At 36.7% G+C, this 27,226-nt stretch overlaps 1 protein-coding gene across 4 annotated transcripts in view; it reads left to right on the forward strand.

Moving 5' to 3' along the window:
- cdk12 (cyclin-dependent kinase 12) overlaps nt 1-27,226 on the forward strand; it is a 42,042-nt gene that overhangs the window by 10,084 nt on the left and 4,732 nt on the right. Inside the window, exons 3-15 of one of the 4 annotated variants that reach the window (XM_015608019.3) lie at nt 1,161-1,817; nt 4,312-4,344; nt 5,226-5,432; nt 6,683-6,822; nt 7,132-7,302; nt 8,843-9,032; nt 9,713-9,769; nt 9,999-10,100; nt 10,322-10,399; nt 11,209-11,325; nt 12,284-12,415; nt 12,739-12,950; nt 13,603-14,022. In XM_015608019.3, coding sequence (XP_015463505.3) covers nt 1,161-1,817; nt 4,312-4,344; nt 5,226-5,432; nt 6,683-6,822; nt 7,132-7,302; nt 8,843-9,032; nt 9,713-9,769; nt 9,999-10,100; nt 10,322-10,399; nt 11,209-11,325; nt 12,284-12,415; nt 12,739-12,950; nt 13,603-14,022 — 2,516 coding nt within the window. The remainder of the gene's footprint in view (nt 1-1,160; nt 1,818-4,311; nt 4,345-5,225; nt 5,433-6,682; nt 6,823-7,131; nt 7,303-8,842; nt 9,033-9,712; nt 9,770-9,998; nt 10,101-10,321; nt 10,400-11,208; nt 11,326-12,283; nt 12,416-12,738; nt 12,951-13,602; nt 14,023-27,226) is intronic. The other 3 variants (XM_007230786.4, XM_007230787.4, XM_007230788.4) reach the window with 3 other exon arrangements.

The following is a 27,226-nucleotide window of genomic DNA, read 5'->3' on the forward strand; positions in this document are numbered from 1 at the left end:
ACTCTGAAGCAGAATACATTGTTACAGTGAAATAAAGTTACCTCCTTTTAAAGTTACCTTTGGAGTTGTAATCTCGTTAAAAAGAGTTTATCACTTTTTAAAACTGCGTTTCCATTGATTTGAGGCTGAATTTCAAAGAAAAGGCTATGTTTAAAAATGTACAGTTTTGTATAGAATAGGGCAGCACAGTATATCATATAAGGCATTTCTATAGAAATGTGTGCACAATAGTGATTCCCATTCCTGCCATTTAAAAGGAGACAAATCAGCGATGTATTAGAATGTATTAATACACAATATCAAATAAGATGGTATATTAAAGTAATGGGACAGCATTTCAAGATGTTTCAAAATGTGAGCTGTGTTTTGTACAAAAGGCTTTCATTGTAAAATTGGGGACCTGTGAATTCTAGGGTGAAATAAAATGAGCTTTGCAATTAGTCTTCTCTTCTGCCCTGTTTTGGTGGTGCAGGACATATGAACCTTTTTAATTTTAATTATTTTATGTAGCAGGGTTGTATTATTTAGTTAAATATCTTTTTAATACTTAAATAGAAAACGTTTTACTTACTGAAAGGTAGTTTATTATTTAGTGACTGGTAATTCAGTTGCAAGTACATTGTTACAAAATTGATAAAGCTACAGAGATGTCTTAAAAAAAGCATTAAAAAACAATGCAAGCAAAGGTCTGCAAAAAAACACAAAAAACAGTCTTACTATAGAGCTCTGGTTAACATATTCAATTCAGACAGCTTTGTTTAGTTTCTTTTCTGCCACAGAGAATGTCTTTTGGTGGTTCTGATGATCGTAGACTTTTACAAAAACAGAAAATAGTCTTAAAATGCACCTATATCTAATATTCACAAATAAAATATGTTCTATGTTTCAAAGACCTTAGTCCACTGTTAAGCATTGGTAGCTAAGTAAAAAAAAATGTTGGGATTTTTCTGTTTCTGTAATGTCAACGAGTCTTTGCAATTTTACCCTGTATGAAAAATCTATCTATAAACAGAGTAGGACTAAAGAATAAGAGCAATGTCATAAGATCTGTTGCTAGTTTTGGTGAAAGGGAATGTTGGGTAACTTTTGGTTAAAGCAGAAGCACTTTTGAAATTGTGCAATCCATATCTACTTCATTCATTTTTCTTTTCTTTATCCAGCAGGCGTTCCATTCGATCACGCAGCCGCTCTCCTCTCTACTTGTCCTCTCGCCGATCCAACTCTCACTCGCGAAATAAAAAACATGGGACGGGCGGAAGCTCTTCACACAGCAGCCGACCAACCAGCCGCTCCCCATCCTCATCTCGCCTACCCATCACGTCAAGCCTGGGGGCGGAGCTTACGCGCAGGAAGAAGGAGCGCCAGGCAGCTGCAGCCCGCAGCTCTTCAGCATCTCAGCAGACGAATACAGTGCCGCCTTCACAACCCCCAGAGCCACAGGCAGAGCCAGAGAAAACCCTGCCCCCTGAGCCCCAAAGACTGCCTATTAATGCCCAGAATACAGCTCCAGTGGAGGAAGCCCATGTAGCTCCACCCCCTCTCCCCATTCCATCGCCTCCTCCCCCTCTGCCTCTTTATTCTCCTCCTCCTCTGCCTCTAAATTCCCCTCCGCCTCTCCCTCTGAATTCTCCTCCACCTCTCCCTCTCTCCTCTCCTCCTCCTTCCTTACCTTTGGCGCCTCAGGTATCTTTTGCTTCTGATAAGTCTAAGAGCCCCGCCCACAAAAACATGCAGAGCTCAGCAGCCCAGCCAATCAAAACCTCTACACTGCCCCCTCTTCCCTTGCCACCTGTACTACTGGGAGACTGCAGGGACAGGTGAGTCATATTGGTAAACACACACACACACACACACAGACAATGGTTATTTTGAAAAGCATACTCATGACAGTGTCGTAAAAAAGTATTTGCCGCTTTACAGATTTCCTTTCCTTTTTCCTTTCACTTCCATTTTTTTGCATGGAACATAAAGAACAGTTGAAAAAATATGCGTAAAAGCAAGAAAACCCAAGGAAAATTATATTGTGGTGCAAAAAAAATATTTTTAGATAATTCCTAGCAGTCTAATCTAGGGCTGCAGCTATCGATTATTTTAGTAATCGAGTACATTACTGAAAAATCGATTCAATTAATTGAGTAATCGGATAAAACATACTTGTTTGCTTAAAAAGTAATTAAAAATACACAAGAAAGAAAAAAAAAACTACATTTCACTTAATAATGAATGACCAATTGATTTCCTTTTTTAGATAAGTTATATTTTTAAATTCACAACATACATTTCCAAACTGCAAACACAAATAGAAATAAATAAAGGAATAATAATAATTGAATAATTCGTACTTTAATAAATTAAGGTAAATTACTCTATCAATTTTTTAATTGAGTAACTCTAATTACTTGAGTAATAGTTTCACCCCTAGTCTAATCCTGATTGTCCTTTTAAATGGTACCATTTAAGCTTGCGTTTTGAAGAAAATCCTCTGTACTGGCATGCAATAAGGTGTCTCTTCCCCATGGCATGTTTTTTGTTTTACCAAGACAAGAAACTGCAATTGAGTTGTGTTTTGCAGTCATTCAGGCCTTTTGGTGTTGCTGAGCTCTCCAGTGCATTCCTTCTGTCTTAAAATATACCAGATTTGGCCACCTCAAGAGTTTCTCATTGACAGGTCGCCTCTTAATTGTTCTGATTAGTGTTAGAATATATAAAAAAAATTTTCTCCATTTTTTTAAATAATATTTTTCAAACATTAGAAACAATTATAAACTAGTGAATGATTTTGGTCAGGGCATACGTACGTACATTTTTACAGTACTGTGATTTTTCCTTGTGTGGTGGGTTTATGAATAATGAAATGGGCTCTGCTTTGATCTGCAAGTGGCTGCTCACAGTCAGCATTGCATAGCAGTGCTTTTATTATTGGACTGCTATCAAGCAGACTCTGTCAATGAGAAAGATTACCGGTCAAATATTTTAGAACACCTCTATCATCTTAGCAGTGACTTCACCTGTTAGACCTCTTCTACTTCTACTCTTTATTGCTACAATTGAGACTTACTCTTTTAAGGTTGTCAGGTGTTATACTGCTTTACTACAAATTTATACTATTGCATTTTTTCTTAAATCAGTTTCCAAAGCTCAGTTTATTTCCATCGCTTTATAATAGCTCTAAGCTGTTAAATAGTTATTTATTGTTAATTGCCAAAAATCACGCTCTCTTCTTTTTTTGAAAAAAAATCGTTTTCTTTACTTTTACAATATATAAATGTTTTTATGTTCAATACTAAAATTTGTTTTCTCATAAGGCCCTGGCAGGTTACTGCAAAAATAAAGGGAAAAATGGTGGTGTTCTAGTGTATGTGGTCACCGTTTGTTCTAATGATTTATCATGGGCAAGATTGTTACTGAAGTCAAGCAAAAATTCTGTATTCTTCTTGGAGTGGACGTTATGTGTTTAGGGTACTATGAAGGCTTTTACTGGTATGCTGGGTTTATATATATGTATTTTTGGGGCCTATATTAACTTGGGTAGAGCTGTTAATAACAGAACTGGGTTGTGGTATTGGACTGTTTAACAGCTGTTTTGGTTATACCGGATATTATTTGTTACTTTCCTGTACCAAAATTATTCAGCTATGCAAAGGAATATACAGGAATTAATAAGTGATTTTCTATGGGCAGCTACCAAACGCAAATTCAGCCCTAGGAATCAAGACCCTTTATGTCCTGAGTCTTGTATATGCTTATTGGTCAGTTGCTTAATTACTTTTAAATTTGTAAAAAATAATGCACTACGTCACTGATTTCTGTGTGGTTAATGCATTTTATTTATAATTATTTTAGATTTAATTGTTGTGATGGTGTACTGGGGCTAAATTAGAAAATAAATGCCACTGTCCAAGTACTTGTTGGACAGACTATTACTGTTTGTATTGTCTGCTCTGGCAGGACCCTTGATCTCTCTAAAAAGAAACAGCACCATCTTGTGGGTGCAGACAGAAATGCATTTAAGGAATATAGTAGTTTTAATTATTGGCTGAAAACTTGTTACAATGAATAATTAAATAACTAACAAATGTTCACAGTTCGAATATATGTACGTACAAACCATTTTATTTCTACCACATCATTTAATGATCCAAACTAGAATCCTGGGTGCAACTTGTCAGTAAAATAGGTTTTCTGAAGGGTTATGCTAGTGAAAGTGTATATGCTCTCAAAAGATACAATTTAAGGCAATGGAATGCATTTTGCATTTGCATCCATCTATTTTTATGAATTCTTTATACTCCTTTCCCCCTGTGTTTTCAGTGGTCATCCTCCCACAGGACCACCACAGAGCAGGTATTATTTGGGTGGTGGGTCATTCTCAGCACTGCAGTGACACTGGTGGGGTGATGGTGTTAGTGTGTGTTGTGATAGTAGGAGTAGATCACACAAAGTACACCTTGTGTACACCTAGAGGATTCACTATAGGATTATAGGTAAAAAAAAACATTAACTAACTGCAAAATATTTTTACAGCCTGTTGGTTTAATAGCAATAATAAAAATATGTACAGTTTTTCCAGTGTAAAGTATGCTTACTATTAGTAAATTCTAGGGATAAATTGATGGTGTGTTTAGTACATGGACAATAGTGATTACTGGTGTAGAAGAATGGAGTTTAATAAAGCAATAGTTTAACAATCATGTCCTAAACCAGCTAGTTCTCACACAATTGCTCCTGTATCTCTCTTTGGATGGGTTGAGGTTATATCCTCACTGTCCAATGAAAAACAAGAATCTCCAAAACAGCAACTTTACAGGAGAGAGAAAAAAAACTTCTAAACTTGGAAGCAATGGAAGTTAATGTAAAATTAGTTTAATTTGAGGTCATTTTGAAGTATTTTTATTGGTCCATTCATAAAGACATTTTGGCACAGTGTAAGGAAAGTTTGTCTGTTTAAATTATGTAGTAAACCCGATAAAAATAGAGATACTTGTTTTTCATTAGACAGCGACGATATAATGTAGTTATAAACTGTAGGAAATGTGGTGAAAAGTTTATAAATCCTATTGATTGGGGTCTATTTATTTTTCTGTACTTGACAGAATTCTGATTCGAATTAGATTCTAATTATAGATTCTGTAAAATCGAGAACATTTACACACAAAAGAAAACTGATTGACATGACCTGAAAACTAACGTTCTGTTTCTCCTCTTGTCTTGTTTGTATTTTCCAGTCCGAAGAAGACCATTTCAAGTCACAGGTCCTCGAGGAAAGAGCGAGAGAGGGAGAGAGAAAGGGATAAGGAGAAGGAAGTTAGGCCACGCCTTCTCAGTGACCTGCCTCTTCCCCCTTTACTTGCTGGGGGAGACCCCTCTCCTCCTCCATCTCCTGTGCAGGAAGCCCCACCTCCTGTACAGTCTACCTATAAGAAGAGACCAAAGTAAGTTCTTCTTCATGGTTAAAACCTGACTCTCAAGGCCAGTTTATGCTTCTGTGTTGTTTCTATGCCATATCAACTGTGATTCGTCTGCTGAGCACAGTATTCTGCATTCACTGCTGAATGATGCAGACACACCAGTGCACAAATATAAATGCTCACTTTTACTAACTTTCCCACCTACAAAGAATGGAGAGGTGTATAACTCTAAGCCAGATCTGCACCAAGAGCCCATGCATGATGCTCGGCTTAACCAATCATCCCTTAAGACCAATAGAAAACAACACCCTGACTCTTCTAAATATTATAAATGTAAATGTAATTTGTATCATGGGTACACTCAAAGAAAAAAACATTGTATATATACAAAAAAAAAACTTATTGTATGTTTTGTATACAGCTGTGGAAAAAACTGAGACCACTTAAAAATGAGTTTCTTTGATTTTACTAAATTGAAAATCTGTAATATAATCAAGAGGAAGATGGATGATCACAAGACCTCAAACCAAGCTGAACTGCTTGCACCAGTTTTATCCAAAAGCAGTGTGTAAGACTGGTGAATGAGAGCACTGTCATTATAAAACTGATTTATTCCTCCAAATATTGATTTCTGAACTTTTAAAACTTTATAATATGAACTTGTTTTCTTTGAATTGTTTGAGATCTGAAATCTCTGCATCTTTTTTTGGTTATTTGAAATTTGAGAGAAATGTTCAGAGAAATGGATTCAGAAACTTAAGTTTAACTTAACTTTTTTCAGAGCTGTAAATATTTATATTTGCATTCTATTGGCATTTTACAAGTATTTGAAACAATAGAAAAAACAGAACTTTATATTTGGTCCAGAAACCTTAGTTTGCACTTACAGGGGGCCTGTAGTTCTTGACTAAATTTGCACACACTGCAGCAGGGATTTTGGCCCACTTCTCCATACAGATCTTTTCCAGATCTTTCAGGTTTCAAGGCTGTCGCTGGGAAAGATTTAGATGAAATAAAATGCAAGTTATTTATTTAAAAATTCATACCAATTTTTTTTTAAGATCCCTCCTCACAGTTAAAGTTTACCTTTTAATAGAAATTGCAGACCTCTCTATTATTTGTGGGTAAAACCTCCAAAATTGGCAATGTAGTAAATACTTATACTTATTTCCCCCATTGTGTTTGTTCCTCAGTGTAATCTTGGCTATGTTTATATGTTACGTTCCTTTGTTACTATTATTGAAGTTCCTTGTCGTCTCTGTCTGTGTGTGTAGGTTCTGCTCCCCACGCTTTGGGGAAAGGAGGCAGACTCAGATTGACTGGGGAAAACGCTGTGTGGACAAGTTTGACATCATTGGCATCATAGGCGAGGGCACCTACGGCCAGGTGTATAAAGCAAAGGACAAGGACACAGGTGGGTTTACATTACATAAAACCATTTATTATTATCAAAGATACATTTGAGTAAAGTGGGGGTAGTTTGTCTGTGGCTGCTTATGAATGAGACACATTTTGCAAAATGTCTTAGTGAAAATGGATGTTTAGTGTGACAGTAGCTTGGTAATAGTGACTAAAACACCCACAAATAAAAATTGTTTAAATGTGTCCTGTATTGGACTGGCACCATGTCTAGTTAGGCTCTAGACCCACTGCAGAAGTAAGGATGGATGGGTGAATGGATGGTTTACTGTGTGCTAGAAGTTTTTTTTCCTCCGTTTTAAAGGAGAGCTGGTGGCCTTGAAGAAGGTACGGCTGGATAACGAGAAGGAAGGTTTCCCTATCACAGCTATCAGAGAAATAAAGATCCTTAGGCAGCTGAACCATCGCAGCGTTGTCAATATGAAGGAGATTGTCACGGACAAGCAGGATGCGCTGGACTTCAAAAAGGACAAAGGTGAGTTTCTAATTATAATTTAATGCATATTTAAAGGAATATACTACTAAGTGCTTTTGCTTTTCAATAATACAACTCAATACCTAGGATGGCAAATGAATTTGTTGTATTGACGATATTCTGGTGCAGTTCCACTATGGAATTTACCTTGCAGTCTGTTTTCTTGATTTTACACACCAATGGCAGTGGACCTGAATCATGTTGCAGTACTTTTGTCCATACATACAATACCCTACTTGGGTCTGTCTCAATACCTTTTTTATGTGGAGGATATACCTTTCTAGAAATTATCATGTTAAACTAGTGCTGGGAGGTATACTGGTTCATTCAGTATACCTGAGGAAAAATTAGAACCAAATGTTTTTTTCACATATTGCTGGAAGAGCTACTAAGCACTGATTAAGCACACTAGCCGAGCTTGGTAGCTAATGCTAGCCAGTCAGCATAACAAGCTAACACACTGGAGTAATAGCAGCCCAGCTCTGTGGAGTCAAATGCTCCGTCCTGCTTGGAGGAACATGAGAACAAAAGCTTCTGCTTCTGCTCCTTGCAATATGAGTAACTATAGCCCTTTTGAATATATTAATATTGTAGCTTGAAGGATCATTTTAGTGCACACTAAACTGAATGTATTTGTTAACTGGAAAACCAAGGGAATTGTGGTAGACTGAAACAGGTTTTTAAATACTTTAATGCCTCTAATGGCTTCAAGAATAACACTAAATTGATATTAAACTTGTTTTGCTTGTGCAATAGAGCTTTTAAGAAATATCTCTTTCAATGCTTACATTTTGAGAATTTAAGGTACATTTATAGTGTTTATGGAAATATTTAAAATGTTTAGTTTTGTTGTGTTAGTTATCGGCATATCTCTTTTTATGGTCTTTATATTTTTTAAATAAAGTCTGATTCCTGATATATTGTGTAACTTTGTGGGACAAAGTAAACCCAATACTAACCAAAGTTGTAATTTAAAGCTTAATATTTAATAGTATCTATTCCTAACAGTAATGAGTCACAAACGTATACTAAAGCCCAGTCATGCAAAAAAATATATAAATAAGTAAATAATTAAAAAAATCTGTGATATACCATGAAACTCTCAGAATCTTGAAAAATACAGTGATGTACATTTTTGGTCATACCGCCCAGCACTACGATAAACTATATTATTGTAATTTTGATACCATTTTAATTGCCACTGAAATAATAATAGAATACCAAGACAAAGCGTACCTTTTTAAAGACAACACATTTGTAGTCATAGTTTGATTGATATAAAAATGATAAAATATATATTTTTCTCCGCTTACTGCAGTTCACACTGTGTATTACAGTTATTGAATCATTGGTCAGTGCGTGAATGGCTAATATACTGTTCACTGTTTATGTACTGTTGCTGTAACTGTAAATGGAGATTAAGAAAATCAGTAAAGAAAGCACTTGGCTAATGACATCAGTCATGTGTCATGTAAAAATGTCAGAAGTAAATATAATTGTTCTAAGCTGTGGTGTTTATCTTTGTCTTGTATGCGTGTAGGTGCGTTTTACTTGGTGTTTGAGTACATGGACCACGACCTGATGGGCCTGTTGGAGTCTGGGCTGGTGTCATTCTCACAGGAGCATATCCGGAGCTTCATGCGGCAGCTGATGGAAGGCCTGGACTATTGCCATAAGAAAAACTTTCTGCATAGAGATATCAAATGTTCCAACATCCTGCTGAACAACAGGTGGACATACTTTAATTGTACTGCTATATAAAAATAAACTTGTGTGTGTATTTAGCATGCTTAAGAGTAGTTCTGATGCTTGGGAATCTGAACAGTAAATGCATCTTTGCAGAACACAACAAATGCTTGAGCAATTAAAGGTTCATTTATACTCAATATTAAATGTAGATATGTGTTAAATGTAGTGGAAATAAATGTAATAGAGCGGTACCACTGAATCATCAGGGTGGTGTAGATAATAGTTTAAGCAAAACTTGACCATTGACCAAGACAAAGAGGAAATGTGGGGAAAAGAAAAAATAACTGAGCTTGAACAACCTTTTATACAGCTGTTTTTTTTTTTTGTGTGAAAAAGGAAGTGTTTACTATAATTGACTATGTTTAAGAATATAAGATGAGATTAGGACCTTGGTTCTTAATAATGATATATGTTCATGTCTGTGTTCATTCTAATCCAAAGTGATTTACATTTGAATTATGTTTCACTGGTAGGCCAATGCAATGGAGTGGTTTTATATGATTTAATGATTTTATAATGCTTTTTTTTATTTGTTTATTTATTTATATATTTATTTTTTAGATTAATAAATTTATAAAGTACTTGCTACGTTGTTGAACTCCTGTAGAGTGTTTCTTGTATAATGTCCTGTTTTTAAAACTTTCTGTCTCTTTTTGACCAGTGGCCAGATAAAGCTAGCAGATTTTGGCTTGGCGCGTCTTTATAATTCAGAAGAAAGGTAAGCTGGATTGATGACTTATGTTCAGTTCACATGTTTAAAACTGAATTTTTAATTATAATGCATACATTATACCTCACTTGTGATTTTAATTGAACTACATTATTTATGCCAGTGCCGCAGCACAATTCTGAAAGTGAAAATTGAATCTAGTTCAGTTGTTGCTGTATTTACACAAGTGCATATGCACATTACAATGCTGTTTCAATTTTTCTTCCTTTGATTCTAGCCGGCCGTACACCAATAAGGTGATCACACTGTGGTACCGCCCACCAGAGCTTCTGCTGGGGGAAGAAAGATACTCACCGGCCATTGATGTTTGGAGCTGCGGGTAATTTCTTTAAACTGTGTTATATTACTGAATAATGAATGAAACAGTTCAGTGAAAAAAAAAAAACCAAAAGTAGAGGATAGAGGTTAGGGAGTAAGCATGTATGTGATTCAGTTCATTAAATTATATAAAATAAATGTTTAAAACAAGCAGATAATTTTTAAAATAATTTTTTTTTTTTTTTTTTTTTTACAACTTAACTCTTTGATTTATTTTTGCAGATGTATTCTGGGTGAGCTGTTCACTAAGAAACCCATCTTTCAGGCCAATCAAGAGCTTCTTCAGCTAGAACTAATCAGGTAAGTAACTTCCAGGATCATCAAAGCAAGTGTCTTAATTTTTTTTTATTAATGAGGTGAAGAGCACAAACATTTTTAAATGAGCAGTGTCTTTATGTGCTATTGTATCGTATGTAAACAGCATTTCAAAGCAGTTTAAATATTTGTTTAATTCTGCTTTTACTTAAATCAAACTTTACCTGTTAATTGTTGAAGTTTTAATTTGTATAGGTTTTATTTAGAATACTTGAATGACATTCATGCAAGTATTGTAGATTTGACAATCTTTAGATTTAATTAGCATTTTAAGTGGCTCTCATTGTGGTCCAAGCACTGCACATTTTATTGAGACAGTGCTGCTAATACATTTTTATGCTGACCTTATTAAGGAAAATTGCTGGGCCTTAAAATGAATTTTAGGACTTGGATAGCATATGAACTCAATCTGTTGCATAGTACTTTACTGTATTTAGTTCTGAATGCATCAAAACAAAAGCATTAAAGATTTTTTTCTCAAAACAATGCTCCCACAACTATAGGGGTTTGGTTGCTTAACATGTTCCTTTTTTTTTACTACACTGAAAATCCAAAAGTTGAACCTTGTAAAAGGTTCAATGTTTATTCCTCGTTATATTGTGTATTTTCTACTAGATAACATAGCAACATTGTCTGTAGTTTCAGTCTGACCTAGGATCAGGCAGAAATAGGCTTGGAACTGTGTGTTAAGCACTGCTCTGTATGCAGAGCTACCTATGAATACCTGAGGGGAACGAGGTTGCATTGCTTTGTATGCTATATGGTAAACTCCTGTCTGTTCTGTTTGTTTTTAGCCGTTTGTGTGGCAGCCCCTGTCCTGCAGTCTGGCCCGATGTGATTAAACTTCCCTACTTCAACACCATGAAACCCAAGAAACAGTACAGACGCAGATTAAGAGAAGAGTTCTCATTGTAAGTTCACATTTATTTTAGATACTTGAAGGTAATTGAAGGTAATTTCAATAAGAAGAGAAACATTTTTTACTGCATGCACTGTGAAAGGTTACTGCAGTGCAGGGTGGGGGCCTAGAAAGACAAATGTGTCTACACTTGATGCCATCTTATAAGGGTCTGTGATGTGACATAAAATGTTTATACACTGCATGTTCACAAAATTACTTTAATTCAGTTAAATGATCAGGGTTCATACGGTCATGAAATACCTGGAAAAGTCATGGAATTTGAACATAGCAATTTTCAGGTCTGGATAAGTTTAGAAAAAATGTAAATGGCCAAAAAAATTGGGAAAAGACATGGAAATTTGAAAACTTTGTTTCCCTTTATCAATTGCGAAAAGCTGTTTTGGTTTGGGTAAATCAATCACATGTATTCGCATTAGCTAGCTGGCTGTGACTGGAGTTTCAGCTGCAATATAACTGTAAATTTTGTCAATGAGAGAAAAATGCTGATTTAATGCTGTCTGGCATCATTCAGACAAATATAAGGCATTGACATACTAAATATGCAGAAATGTTATTCAGCTAGTGAAATGTCATATTTCAAAGTTATTATTATTCATTTTAGGAAAGATATGGGCCTACTATAGCCAGTTTTTACATGGATTTTTAGTTTTATTGTCCGTGTCTATACTTATGTTTTAAAGATTGTATGGTCATGAAAATTTGCTGTGAAAGCATGGAAAAGTCATGAAAGTTATGGAAATGTATAGGTTAAAAAGTGTATGAACCTTAAATAAGGAGAGTGTAAATAAACAAGAGCAGAGCCAATACAATATAATTTTATACATGGCACTAAATTAAGGTATACAGCATTAATTCTGTATTGATGCAAGCAAATGTAGTGACATCTATCTAAACTGTTCGGGCGTATCATTGTTAAATATTTGACAATTCGGTCTTCTCTCTTCCAGCCTGCCCACCCCAGCGCTTGACTTGCTAGACCGGATGCTGACCTTGGACCCCTCTCGGAGGTGTACGGCAGAGCAGGCTCTTGAGAGCCAGTTCCTGTGTGACGTAGATCCCAGCAAAATGTCACCTCCAGAGTAAGTGCCTTTTAATGAGTCAATTCCACTGCAGGCAAAATAAATTGCTGTGTACCCTTCACTGCCTTTCAAACACACCAGTGGACCTGGTTGGTGTCTGTAATGTTTTAAATAAATAGCACACATGGCATCCATTTCTATTATTTTTCTAAACAAAAAGTGAATACTGAAAATATGTGTATGTATATTATAATACTCTACATTTAGAGAGTTAATATTCAATCTTAATGAAAGCTTGAACTTTCTCACTGTAGCTTGGTTTAAAATTCTGATGAGCCTCTGTTCTCACTTATCTTTCCTCCTCACTCACTCTGTTTGTTTAGTTTGCCTCACTGGCAGGACTGTCACGAGTTGTGGAGTAAGAAGCGTCGACGGCAGAGGCAGAGCGGCGTGTCTGAGGATGTGCCTATTACCAAAGTGCCCCAGAAGGAACCCGGAGGAGCTCCCAGCAAAGAGAACTGCCATCCTCCCCCTAGCCCAACCCCACCACCTGCTTCTGCCCATCCACCCTCCATCTCCACTACAGATCTTGCAGGTGTGTTATAGGACATGGCAGACCTTAGAAACAAAATAAAGTGAAGTTTACTGCTGTTGTCTTGCTTGCTTTAAGCTGATGGTTAATAGCAATCTCTCTGGATAACCCTGAGTTCATACTCGCAGACGACAGATGACCATTAATTTCCTATGGGAGGCCAAACTGAGTTGAGATTTTCTTAACTTTATGCAAAATAATTATGACTCAGAGAAGTGACATTTAACACCAATTGGTCAAGCAGTTCTTTCAGACCAATCACAGACATTTGGGTCTGAGCTCCCTTGCTTCTGCTCTGTGAACTTGGAGCTTCAATAATACCCCAACATTGTGTTCTAAACACGACGGACATTATCATGTCTGATTATTTCTTTTCTGTTTTAACTAATGCATATTTGCACAAATACATGGGGCAGTTTGAAGAAAAGTAAAGTATGAAATTGACTTTGCTTTCTAGATTACCCTCTATGCTATAACCGGCTGTGCCGATACACACCCACATGCAACAGTGCAAGCAGCCACAAACACACCTATGCAATCGAGTTGTCGCCTGCCAGTGTGATTGTTGGGTAAGACAGGGGTGTCCCATCTGAAAGGATTTTGATCTACAGCGGTCTCTCCTGTAGTCTTATGTACGGTTTTGTGTGTTCTGCAGGTCTCGGAGCCGAACAGTTAAATCAGACAGAGCTGGCGGTTCTGCTGAACCTCCTGCAGGGTCAGACGGACCGACTTTCTCTTCCTCAGATGGCCGAGCAGATCCTGAGCTCTTGCTCCGAAGGCTCCTCCTCTACTCTCCCTTCCACGGCCCCGGCTGCCTCCACGCCCGATCCAGAGTCGACGCAGCAGCTGGAGTTACTCAGCCAGACGCTGTCCTCTCTTGTGCAGAGCTCGTCTAACCCCCAGCCTGTGGAGGCCACCTCAGACGACCACACTGCTCTACTGTCACTTTTACTGAGCCAGATCATTAAAGCCCAGCCTCCAGATGCGGGACAGGCAGACGAAAGCAACGGCGTCCAATCAGACGAGGCGGTCACACAAAGCAACTCCGCCTCAATTTCCAGCAGCGATGTCAAGGGCAAGTCTGAATTTACTCTCTAAGGATCGTGATTGGATTAATTAAATTTAGTTCAAGGTCTGTGACAGGCTAAAGCAGTAGAGGGATACTGTGACATGGCTTCTTGTTGATCGCATGTAGTGTTATCCCCCGCCTTTATCAAAGTGATTGTATATTTTTCAAGCTGAGGTGTTTCCTTTTTTGTTTGTTTTTCCTACAGTTTAGAAATGAGATTAGTGAAAAACTGAAGAAATAAATAAATTACTGTCCTTTTTTTGTTTGTCTAAAATGCTTTTATGAAATCGGTAGGATGTCTTGTGTTCCTTTTTTTTTTTTTTTTTTTATTGGGAGCAAAATATTCAAACACTCTTCATTCTGTGTCATTCATCAACACATTCTTTCTGGACTCATCTGTCTGTCTGTACATGCACACAGTGAGAAATGAGAGTGTTCTGACCGTGTTATATGGACCTTCCCAGGTCTGTTCATAATGCCATCATACATCTTAGTCACTGTAAAGAAACTGACTGTGAAGGGTAAGTGTGTGTCATAAGCTCAAAAACCATAACACTGCATGTTTCTCATTTACAGTTCTGGACATCCTACATTGTACGTTCATGATTTCCTGCTCTAATAAACAAAATCCAAATCGTAAAGGGCTTGATAACTCCCTATTGAGTTCAGTCAGTTGTTAAAGGGTCCGTATCTTGTACTTTTCTTGTAACATTTTTGTTTTTGTTTGTGTTTGTTTTTTTTCTTTAGCACTGTCTAGAACATTTGGAAGCAGTCAATCAATTTGCAGCTTCTCTTTATCCTTTTAAATTATATAGACTGGTTTTATTTCTCTGTTTTTAAGAAAGATGAGCAAATGAGCTTTGTTCAAATTGGCTAGCCTACGTTGTCACACTGATAGCCTGTAGACTTTAAAACTCCTAAGAGTTTCAAGTGGACAGTGATGCAAATGATTTTGTTCTTATGACAGAGTTTCCATATACTGTGAACAGAGAAGAACTGTGAAGAGAGTAAATGGTATGTTTTGAATCTTTTTTTGCATACCATTCCTTTATTTTAGAAATGTTAGGGGGAATTTTAGCAGGATATGGGCCTGTTAACTTGGTACAAATCTAGCTGTCAAAACAGGTCTCTTGTACGCTTTTGTAATAGAATAGGGGCAAAAAGGGCATTAAATGAACTGAAGCTGGAATTGAGGACCAGAGTTCTTGTGTTCCACTCATAAATGTCATCTGTTTAGTGTACCCTCATTTATCAAGCATATCAGTGTAAGAATATAAATGTTCTTGGTCACCTCATATCAGCAGCCTAATTGAATTCAGTTAATCCTGACTGATTCCAAATAAGTATCCTTTCTCTGAGAAGTTTGATAAATATGGGCATCACTTTTTAAATTCAGTTAAACAGATTTGTGTACTGATAATTCACTACATGGTGAAATTGACCATTCCTATTCTTATCAGAAGCTACAAAAGAACACATTTATGGATGTAGCATCAACCAAGGTTGAGGGTTGCATGTGACCGACTGGGTTATAAACTTATTTTTCACAGGTTGGGCATGAATGGGCTAGTTGCCTAAAGTGGAGCAGTGCGTGCATAAAAACATCCACCAGCGTTGTTTACTGACTTTCTATACATTTCAGCAGAATCAATCTAAAGCCCTGTTTGGACAGGATTAGTTGTACATAGGGAAGGTGGGCTAGTTTCTACCAGAGTTCCTCAGTGATTTTAATCCTGTTTGAAAGCACATTGTCAGTCATTTTTCCTGGACTGCATACTCCAATGTCAGTGAAGATTACAGAGCCTTTTACCTTCTGTAAAACGAGCCGTGATAATAGGCACAGGCTAATTAAATTCAATGTCCATTCACATGAGTAAATATCCTATGGAAAAGGATTTTTTGCTGCTTTTCAGAAGTACAGAAGAGCTTATGGGTTGATTAGTTTCTTTGTAAATGTCACAGATACCTCAGGTTGCAGAAGTTTGTGATGAACCACAGGTGCTGTATGAAGTACACACTCGATTCCAGAAAATGAGCCAAAGGATAAGTCATTGTGTGTTGTAGCCTATTCTAGGGTTTTACATCACATTATCATTTATTTAGCTGCCATTTTGAGGTCTAAATCAGAGACTGGCAAGCTGTCTAGCTAGCTAGTTACCACCAACACAATCTGTGCACAGTTCTGAATTAGCTAGCTTGATTAGCTGGATCCCCCTTTTTGGTAATTAGCTGATAAGTGTAGCTAACAAGCTATCATTATCATCTATTATTGTCAGTGATTTGTGTTTCGCAGTGCGCTATGCTAAATCCCTAAAGAATCCCCCATTAGTAAACACTGTAGCCATGGCAAATAAATCAGCATGTGGCTAGTTCTTAATAAAAACATATATGCTGTTTGAGTTCTCTATTGGTGAAATGTGCGCTAACTTGTTAGCTACATAGCTAAGCAAAGGTAATACCCATGTTTCAAGCCGTTTTAATTAAAACTGATTGGTTTTATAGTATTTCTCTTATTTTGGAACGGGTGCTAATCTGTTAGCTAGGTGACTAGCTAGCTCGTGTTAGCGAGTTCTGTTGATTTTGTGTTGCCTTTTCAGTAATCTAATGCTCAATCCTATTTCTAATTTCTACCCCTTCCCCTTGTTTTAGGGTGTAACCCTTGCTTTTTGAACATAGTTACAAGAGGCAAGGGTGAAATCCTCCCCCTAATAACATAATTAAGACAATGTTTTAAGCACCCAATACAGAGATATATATATATATATATAGCTGTGGAGTGCTAAAATTCAGTAACCTCTGCTGGTTAACTTTAGAGCGTAGTATGTCTTCAGAAAGGGAGCAGGTGGTACAGCAATTAATTAATTCTTCTGTGATGGGGAGCTAAAATTAGCTTTTATTTAAAGATTTTTATTTAAATGCTTCAGCCTCTGCCGGTTGTTGCATTATTTAAGGTGGAACGGGAAAGTTATCTGGCTTGTTAGCTACTGAGAAGAACTACTAATTTTTTTTGTCATGCTTGTTATGAAGAAATGGCCATAAAACATTGAAACTACACATTAAACTATGGACATAAATTTAATAATGATTATCCTCATTTTAATACAAGTAAAATATTTACATTTGTGTGTGTGTTTTTTTTTTTGGTTTCCTGTGCCACCATTTTGCCAGTGATTTTTGTAGCCCTGTATCTGTATTGAGTTTACCTTAAAAAAAAATCTCAAAAAATCAATTATAATAGTTTATAGAAGGTCATTAAGTGATACTGAGACTTTAGGGAATGTAATTCACACACTGCTTTCAGTAGAAGTGAAGTGTTGCACTAAGACCAGGTGCAGGAGCTTGAGAAGGCATATATTTAGGTATTTGATTTTGCAACGTGATGAGGTTTACAACCGTAGACATAAACACACGATCAGCGCACTCAATTAATTAAAAAAAAATTTGAAATGGTTCTTAATTTGAATTAGAATTATCTTTACAAAAAAACTGACATTAAATTTTTAGAATTTTTACGAAATTCAATGCATTTCTGTAGTTGGGATGAGCACACATTGTGGATTTGGTGTGAAATGGTTCTACAAAGGGGGACTGCTGCACAAATATAATAATCATATTTTTTTTTTTTGTACACAGTACTAGTCAGTCTGCATCCCTTGAGTTTTATGTAATGATCCAATGTTTGGTTTAATAGTGGACAATCAGGTTTTTTGTTTTTGTTTGTTTTTTACGAGATTGAAGTGACTCAAATCTTACTTGAATGTGAATTTTTCTCTAGATGTGAGACAGATTTGAACCACTGTAAATAATTGCAGTTTTCTATAATGCAACATTTCACACCAAACCACTGAATCATTCTGTTCAACTTCTGGTTGTATGGTATTATTAAAAAAAAAAATCAAATTTATTTAAGAATATAAAAAAATTCCCTCTTTTTGCACATAATTATAACCCAGTGGTTACCCAGTTTTCTTGTTCTGGTTGTGATTCATACTCTCACTGACTTTCACAAAGATTCTCCAGCTGTTCATTCATGCATTGATTCCATTCTAGAGTTCAGTTTGTGTCACATGACCACAGTGAGGAAAGATGAACGGATTAAACTGTGACACTAAGAAATATTCCCTTGTTGCTTTGGGCAGATTAACACTGAATAAGGCCAGCATTTTCTTACTGTTGACATCACGGTGCCATCCTCAATTTTTTATTTTTTTTTGGCTCCTCCCCCACATCCATTTTCTTTCCTGTTTTTCTTAAACCAAAAAAGACTACTCATGTTCCCTCCCCTCTCTTACCTTCCCATCTAAAAAACGTTTTTATTTTTTTATTTTGGTATGATCACAATCATATCAAAAGCAGTCTGTAGGAGCATGAAATAAAAAAATACACCACCTGCATGTCTTTTTTTTTGTGTGTGTATTTGCCATGTTTTATCTTTGTTTTTCAGGTTTCCTAAACGGAATCCGTTGTTTTTTTGTGTTTTGTTTTTTTTCCTCTTTATCTCATTGCTATCGTGTCAAGATAGTCATGTACACCAGACTGAAATCATCAATGCTGAAATCAACATTTTTGAGGGTAAATACTTAAAATTAATAACAAAACAGTCAAATAGCACAAGTAATGCTAAATCTATTACATTTAGAAATCAGTTATTAATCAGTACACTTATTAAAAAATAGTAGGTACTGTCTGTTTGCAGTGCAATTTAGAAGAAAGATAAAGACTGATATTGACAATTTTTGAACACATACAGAGGCATGGTATTGAGTTGTAGAGGCTCTTAATGGTGTCCTGTGATCTTGCATGCCATGCAGTTTGAATATTCTTGCGGATTTTTCAATAGACATTGACAGTTGTTAGCGTATCCAGTATTATCCCTCATGTTTTTGATTGGTCATCGGTCTGATCATGTGACTGGCAAGGGCAGAAAATGTGTGTGTGTTCAGATGGCAGTCGTATTTGGACGAGCACTGTCATGTTGCAGAAGTGCACTTGAAAGTGTGTTCATAAAAGATGGAATTGCTCGTTGCAGGACCTCGTCTGCATAATGGTGAACTTGAAAGGTGCTTGTGAAGAAGACTGAGGGTGATCTGGCATTTTACAAAATTGCAGCCCACACATTAAAACCAGGCCTTCTGGACATATGACACCAAATCAGGCTAGATCATACCTGTCAAGTCTCCCGTTTTGGCCGGGAAACTACCGTATTTTACTCCTCTTTCCCGCCGTCCTCCCGTATTAGTATTTTCCCGTAAATTTCCCGTATTATATTAAAAAAAAAAAAACTTTACTATTGAGGCGACAGGGCACTGGTCACTGTGTGTCTCTTAACCAATGGTAGTGCCGGTTCAAGGAGAAAGTCCCGCCTTTCAGGTGAAACAGCCAATCAGGTTCCTGGTTTAGCGGAGCGCAATGTAGGAAAGCCCCGCCCCCTCGCTGTGAGAGCTAGTCGGAGCAGCTGACGTTAAAGCATATCTGGATATACAGCGAGGTAACGGAGCTAAACATGTAAACTATGATGACGTTGTTTCTGAAACAGTCGGATCAAACCGACTGTGTGTTTAAGAAAATACAGCTTGTGACTCAGTTAGCTTAACTTTACAATTAGATGTTCAACCTGCCCTGATCAGCCAATAACTATTTCATTTTCAAACTGTGTTTATTAATTTAGGTTTGCAGGCCTACTGTAAGCTATAATGAACGAAACTGTATTTATTTTATTAGTTCAGGGCTAGTTTAAGAGTATTGTGGTGTAATTTAATATTTAGAAGGGGCAGAAGAGATGGTTGATCTGGAGAGAGAGAAAATGTGAAGAGGGCTGAAATTAACTGACTGACAGGACTGGACTGATCAATAGAAAGAAGTATTAATTAAATTATTAATTGTTTAGGCCCCTTTGGACTAATATTTACTTATGCAATATATCTGGTCCATGTCATTTTTGTAAAAGCTGATGATTTCATGTAAATGTCTAGAAAAGGGTTTAACTTAGGCTGTATTATAAGAATTACATATGTAGGAATGTCCACAACATTTCAGTGTCAACAAAGATAGACCTGTCAGATTCTGATAATCTAATTGTAGTTTGTAAAATGTTCCCAGGTGGTTATTTTAGATTTATTGTAAACCTGTCTTAAAATATAAGGGATTCTGAACCTCGGTTGGGTTGGTGGGCGACTCGAAGCAGGTGACGGAAAATTTCCCTTATTTTTAAGTCCAAAACTTGACAGGTATGGGCTAGATTTATCTGCTAAACTATTAAATGTGCTATCAACACTCTATTCCTACTGCAAATTCTGCATGAGAATATTCAAGCTGCATGGGATGGCTTATCACAGGACACCTGGGTGCAACAATTTGATGATAAATGTAGTGTACAGATATAGCGTATTACCTACTTTGTGAATGAGCTGGTACCATGTGGATTGGTTCATAAATTCACATCTGAATTTGTAAGTACTCTTCCTCTAAAAAGCCTGTCTGTCTCAGTTGCAGCTTTTTGCTAAATATTTAATATAATTAATTTGTAGTAATATTTCAACAAAGCACCTCTTTGCTACAAATAACAGTGTGATAAGGTTTATTACGCTAAGATTACCCTAATCCAGGGGTCGGCAAGCATGGAACTTTTGGTCCGTGAGGTTGTTTGAATTATATTGAACGATAATATGAAAAATAAAACGCTTCTCTGGCCAAATTTAGTTTACACACCCCTCTGCCTCCCTGTTGCGCTCGGCGTGACTTTAGTTTCCACCCGTTCTCGTTTTTCCGCCCGTCTTTTTTTCCGGCTGTATCCCAATTCATTAGCTGAGGCAGCGGTAGTGTATTGGACTGCATCTTGGCGGCTGGGGTTCGATCCCTGCATGAGGAGCGGTGTGTTAATTTATTTTTTTCCTTTCTTCTTGGGTTTACCTGCTTCATTTTCCATAACATATTTTTTTTGTGGCCTGCCACGTAATGGCTTGGAAAATATCTGGCCCCAGGGGCGTCGCCTGACCTAGACTTCACGAATATTTTTTTAGCAGCCCCAAATCCTTTCGCTTAGCTGTATTAATGAGGAGACGGGCCACTGGTGTGTGAATGGGAAATCTCTTAAAGCTAATCACAGAGCCAGTTCAAGGATAAAGTTCTGCCTTTCAGGAAAAACAGCCAATCAGCTTGCTGGTTTTGTGGAGCGTGGTGAGCTAGTAGGGAAACTGATATATATATATATTAAGATTAAGCCAAAATTAGTATATACGTAGCTCTGTGTAAAACACCACTCAATTAACTATTTACATTACCGCTTTTTTACAACACTGAAAATCTGAGTGTTGTCCTTTATCTTCTTGTAACCTGCTTTCCTCTACAGGCTAGTTTACAATACCCAGCAAAACCCTATTATATATTAGAGTATATTTATGTTAGAGCCCAATAGTAAGCATCTCCCTTCAATCTTACATGCAGCTTTTATATTAAACATGGTGTAAAACACAACCCCCTTTTATTTCGGATAAGGAAAAGTGTAAAATATAAACTCACAGCCACATAAGTTCTTTACAGGTTTCTAACAGAATCTACTGAGATTCCCTCTGGCAGCTTCTATATGTAAAGATGTACAATCCCAATTATCCCATTTTTAAAATCCTATTAAAACATTAATTTGATTAACCTCCCAGCCCTATATCATATGCAAATCAATATTTTAATTGTACCCCAAGACACAGTTGCCCTTTCTTTCATAACATAAAAGCACTTTTAATTAGCAAGTAAAGGCTTTTTAAACTATTTTCCCATTTTCTCCCCAATTTACACGGCCAATTACCCAACCCACTCACTAGGACTCCCCCTATCACTAGTAATGCCTCAACTCACCAGGAGGGTGAAGACTTAACACGTTTCCTCCGATACATGTGAAGTCAGCCACCGCTTCTTTTTGAGCTGCTGCTAATGCAGCATTGCCGAGCAGCCAGCGCGCTCGGAGGAAAGCACAGCGACTCGGTTCTGATACATCAGCTCACAGATGCCCTGTGCTGCGGACATTAGGACCTTAGGAGTGATGTGGGGAGAGAGCGCCATCTACCCACCTGGAGGGAGCAGAGCCAATTGGGCTCCCTCTGAGCGCCAGCAGCTTGACGGCAAAGCTGCATGAGCGGGATTTGAACCTGCTACCTCCCGCTCATAGTGGCAGCGATTTAGACCTCTATAGGACATAAAATAATAATCGTATGCATAAATTCTTCAGAATTTTTACACAGTTAGAACAAATCTAACAGCCGAGGTTAAAGTACAAAACAAAAATGAATTATGATCTGCCACCAACCTTAACTTGTAAATGCTTAACTTATAATCAATACTGTTTTTCTGAAAATCAATACATAATTTAATAAGATTATTATCTACATCTAACACTTTTTTTTAATGTGCTGAGAGGGTAGTAGATAAGGAAGTTGGATAATGTTTTAAACCTTAATAACCCTTGGAAATGGGTACAATAGTCCTCCAATAATGTTTGATCAGAGAAATATGCTTTATAGAACACACTTTTATATATTTAAATGAGGTTCATGGTGCTTTACATTACAAAGTATAAACCATAATAAAATGAATATAATCACATCATAAAAATGCACGACGTAAAAGCAATAGCATGAAAAGGATATTAATATTTTTTTTCAAGCAACAATGTTCAAGAAAGTTTAAAGGTGCCCCCTGCTTTAACACCCCTTCAGACTGTGAAAGGGCATGTTAATGAGCTGATTGGTTGAATGGTTGAATCAGGTGTGTCGGACAGGGGGGTTCCAGAGCCAGTGTAGGGAAACACTGCTGAAACATATCTGGATTAGTTTATAGTCTGTAGCTCGCTACAAATTAAGTGCTTTTCAAAAAATTGATTAAAGAACATAAGCTGCTGTTTTCTCTAAATCCTGAAGAGGGTGTGATGCTCTCGCAGAGCACAGTGCAGGACTAGAGTTCTCCTCACTATGTACAGTGCAGTAATGTAAACGTGAATCCTCTGTGTGTACAGCAGCTTTGACTGATGTCAGAGTCTCTATACACTGCTGTAGTTTGGTGGTGCCATATTTGTAATAAGGGCTGAACTCACTCTCTCTTTTGCTCAGTGAAGAATTTGCTAGATAGGAATTACCTGAAGCGAACCGTTTTGATTTGACTTTGAGTGGAATATAATATTAGAAAAGCATTTAATTTAATGTTAAAATGTTGAATTTAGCTGTTCTTTTAAAAATAACAATCAGCTCCCTACAACCATACAAACAGCTATTTTTCAGTTAGGTAAAAGTAAAACCTTTTTTTTTCAGCACAAGTCTGTCCACTGAGATGTCATGCAGCTTGTCATCAGCTGCTGGAGCCCTGAGAGAGCACAATTGGTGGACAGATGGCGCTCTTTCCCCACATCACTCCAAACGGTGATGTCAATCAGCACAAAGTGTCTGTGAGCTGATGTATCAGAACCGAGTCGCTACACTGTTCTCGGAGTGTGCTCTGATGCTACTCCGCAATGCTGCATCAGCAGCAGTCCAAAAAGAGTTGGTGGCTGACTTCACATGTATCGAAGGAGGCATGTGCTAGTCTTCACCCTCCTGTTGTAAGAGAAATACAGCTGAGTAGCAGCTAAATTGGGAGAAAATGAGGAACATTTTGAAATACATTTACAAAAAAGAGCCTCTCTGCACTTCTAAGTCACAAAACAAGCACGTTAAACCCACTATTATATAAAGTGCGCCCAAAAGGTAGGCATTTCTGATCATATTCACACTGATTGTAACTGCATGTGGTCATAATAAACAAGCTAGGAGTAAATGTGTAAAATCTGTCTCTTTTACATCTAGCCTACATGTGTAAAAAGGGCAAATATTCTTTACCCTGCTCGTTGTTTATCCTTAAGGACTCCGCTTGCACTGCCAAGTATGTTTATGTCTGTACAGTAAATCACTGTTCAAATATTTTAGTCTGTAGGCAGTCCAGTGATTTACCTCTATACAAAAAAAACAGGAGGTCCCAAACTTAAATTCATTCATTACTCTTTGTCTGTTTATTAAACAACATTAAGTTACCATATTAATATTAATAATGTAGCAAAAAAAATTATAAAAACAAAACATCTTTAATAGTGAAAGTATGTAGCACATGCATGCAAAAGGATAATGTAACAAGCTTTTAAAGCAAATAGCAAACCAACCATGTTGCTTTCAAGACAGATGACCAAAATTAAATTAAACAATGTACAAGAAAGTTGAAAAATTCCCCCCTGCTTTAACATCCCCTCAGACTGTGAAAGGGCATGTTAATGAGCTGATTGGTTGAAGGGTTGAATCAGGTGTGTAGGACAGGGGGGTTCCAGAGCCAGAGTTCCAAATGTTGCTTTCAAGACAGATGACCAAAATGAAACTCATGTACAGTCTAATATGGCACACCACTACACTACACCCAAGAGGTTAATATTGCCTTCAGCTGTAAGTACACTGTAGTTTTATATATCTGTTTGCATTATTGTAATATTTGTATTTTGCAGAATTATTATTTGCAGCAATATTTAAGTTAAGATCCAAGTGATACAGAACTATTTGATAGTTATGCCATTACTGAAATTAAGCATCCATAATATTCCCAACCAAACAGTGTGAGAATCATTGACCAATCTGAGTCTCGCATTATTACTTGTGTTAAGGAATTTTGTGAAGCAAAACAGCAGCTCAGCATTATTAATGTGAGCGATACTTAAGCACAACAAATACACTGCAGGTTTGTGCTATAACATAAAATATTGGCACTGATTTGCTGCTGTCATAGATCAGCACAGCAGTGCCAGTATTACATGTTATAGCATAAACCCTGTGTGTATTATCTCGATTATACCACAGTTCCATTATCGCTGTTTATTGAAATATTTTGAGTTAAAGAGGAGGAGAAAATACAACCTTTTTGGATATAAAAACTTAGCAAGTTAAAATAGTTCCATTGCTGCTCTGTTTGTATCTGCGCTGTTTGGTTTGTAAGCATTGCATTGTTGCTAGGTTACCTGTATGTGGTTGAGTAGGACATGCAGAGCTTCGGGTACAGTGCATTACCGGCTGATGACGGCACACATAGAACACCTCTCAGCCAATCTCATTGCAGGGTCAGGACTAACTGGTATAATATATAGGATTTTTTTTTATGTATCAAATGCAGCTTAGATTCACAAAAAAGTTCAACATTGCAAGCAAATGATGTGTATTTTTGTTTTGTACAGGCAAAATGGAAAATACGTAAAGAGCACTTTGCAACAGTTTGGGCATCCTACGATTTCTTTTTCAAAGATCCTCTGACCAGAATTAGCTTTTTAGGGATATGGTTTGCTCAGTCATTGTTTGAAAAGGATAGATAATGCAAATTGTAAAGCTTAATTAATACTCAGATTGTTGTGTGGACAAGGTTTTAGGAATCAATGTTGGGTTAATGTGTTCTGCCCCAGAAAACACAAGGAGTGTATGTAAATGTGTGACCACAACTGTGTATGTAATATATTTTTCATATGTTAAAATATTAGTACAGATTTGTTGGAGCTAGGTGAGGGTCTATGGCCATAGTTATCAAAGTGGGGTCTGGGCACTCTGGGGTTCAGTATTTTTGTTTCTGAACAGATATGAACATTGGAATAAGCCAAAAATGCTTGCTAATTTCAGTATCATAAATATATACATGTACAGCTCTGGGAAAAAAAAATAAGAGAACACTTCAGTTTCTGAATCAGTTTTTCTGATTTTGCTATTTATAGGTATATGTATACATCTTGGCATGTTCTCCTCCACCAGTCTTTCTTACTGCTTTTGGATAACTTTATGCCACTCCTGGTGCAAAAATCTTGGTTCCTCTTGATTATATTCCAGAGGTTTTCAACTTGGTAAAATCAAAGAAAATCCTAATTTTAAGTGGTCTCTTATTTTTTTTCCAGAGCTGTATATTTACAGTGAGAAGGAGGGTAAAATGAATTTGCTCATCTGGTGGCTGTGGGGTAGTAAGCCATTGCTTTTACTGCTAATGGCAAAAAATATACCCTGTTACTGTGTATCACACTACAACACTGGTTAAAGTGCAGATCAATAGTACGAAGAGGGGGTGTAGGCCATTGATTGGCCGCTGTTAAGGGTTAAACAGAGCTTCTTAAGTTGCTTAAACTTTTATTAGACAAAGATTTAGTCACACATGTTTTAATGTCACACTTAGGGAACTGCAGTGATATTACCAGTAATAGAAGTATTAATATTAGCTGCATATTTGGCAACATCTTGAGATACCATAGCACTGCCCCAGTATAATATTAGAACAGCTTAGCAGCACCAAGGCATGCACTTCTTAGTTTGGCTTGTGTCTGTGTATGTCTATTCAGAAACAAACATTTTGTTCTTGTTTTATGGATCCCTGAGCTTTTACTAACTTTTTAGGTACAATACTAATACTAACTGTTCACTAAAATATTGATTAATTACTGTATAATAAGCTTTTACAGATTGACTTAGTGGCTGCATAATTAGCAATGAAGAATAAACACTTTATATAAACTTTACATAAATATGCTCAACAGTACTATAATGAGTGCAGTAAATAATTTAAGATTTTCGTTTCCATGGAAGACACATCAGTTGTGTTGGTTTTTGGAAATACTGGAGTCTTGTTTGTTCGTTCTTCAAAATAACTCATAACCACATAAGCAATGAGCATTTCAAGATGAATTAAAAAAATATATAAATAATTACATCCCTTACTGTATTTTTTTTATACAAAACGAAGCCCCATCACTTTTATTTCTTTAAATCTGTTTTTTAAGCTTTAGTATATACAGTATGTTATTTTCTATATCTGGTCAACATCCCATAGCTTTTGGATCCATGTGTTGTATGCAGATTAATCGTAAAACACTTCAAGGCTGCTGTAAGTAATATTCTAACATATTTGCAATAGGTGTTGATATTCCTAACACCTATTGCACCTTTTGACCACACCATCAGGTATTTTGCTTCCAGTAGTGCCACAGTAGGATCTTGTAGAATATTTAGTAGCATTGTTTCCATGGTCTTTAAGAGCAATGCAATGATGATAAGCAATAAGTGGATTCTTCATCAAACTAGCTTTTGTTTTAAATGTCTCATTTAATCATTTTTTAAATTCATTTTAAAATGTCTAGTTGTGGTCTCTAGTATGAATGAATGCTATGTGAGACGTTTTTTGTAAA

This window comes from Astyanax mexicanus, chromosome 3 (genome assembly GCF_023375975.1).
Source record: "Astyanax mexicanus isolate ESR-SI-001 chromosome 3, AstMex3_surface, whole genome shotgun sequence".
In the NCBI taxonomy this organism is placed as follows: domain Eukaryota; kingdom Metazoa; phylum Chordata; class Actinopteri; order Characiformes; family Acestrorhamphidae; genus Astyanax; species Astyanax mexicanus.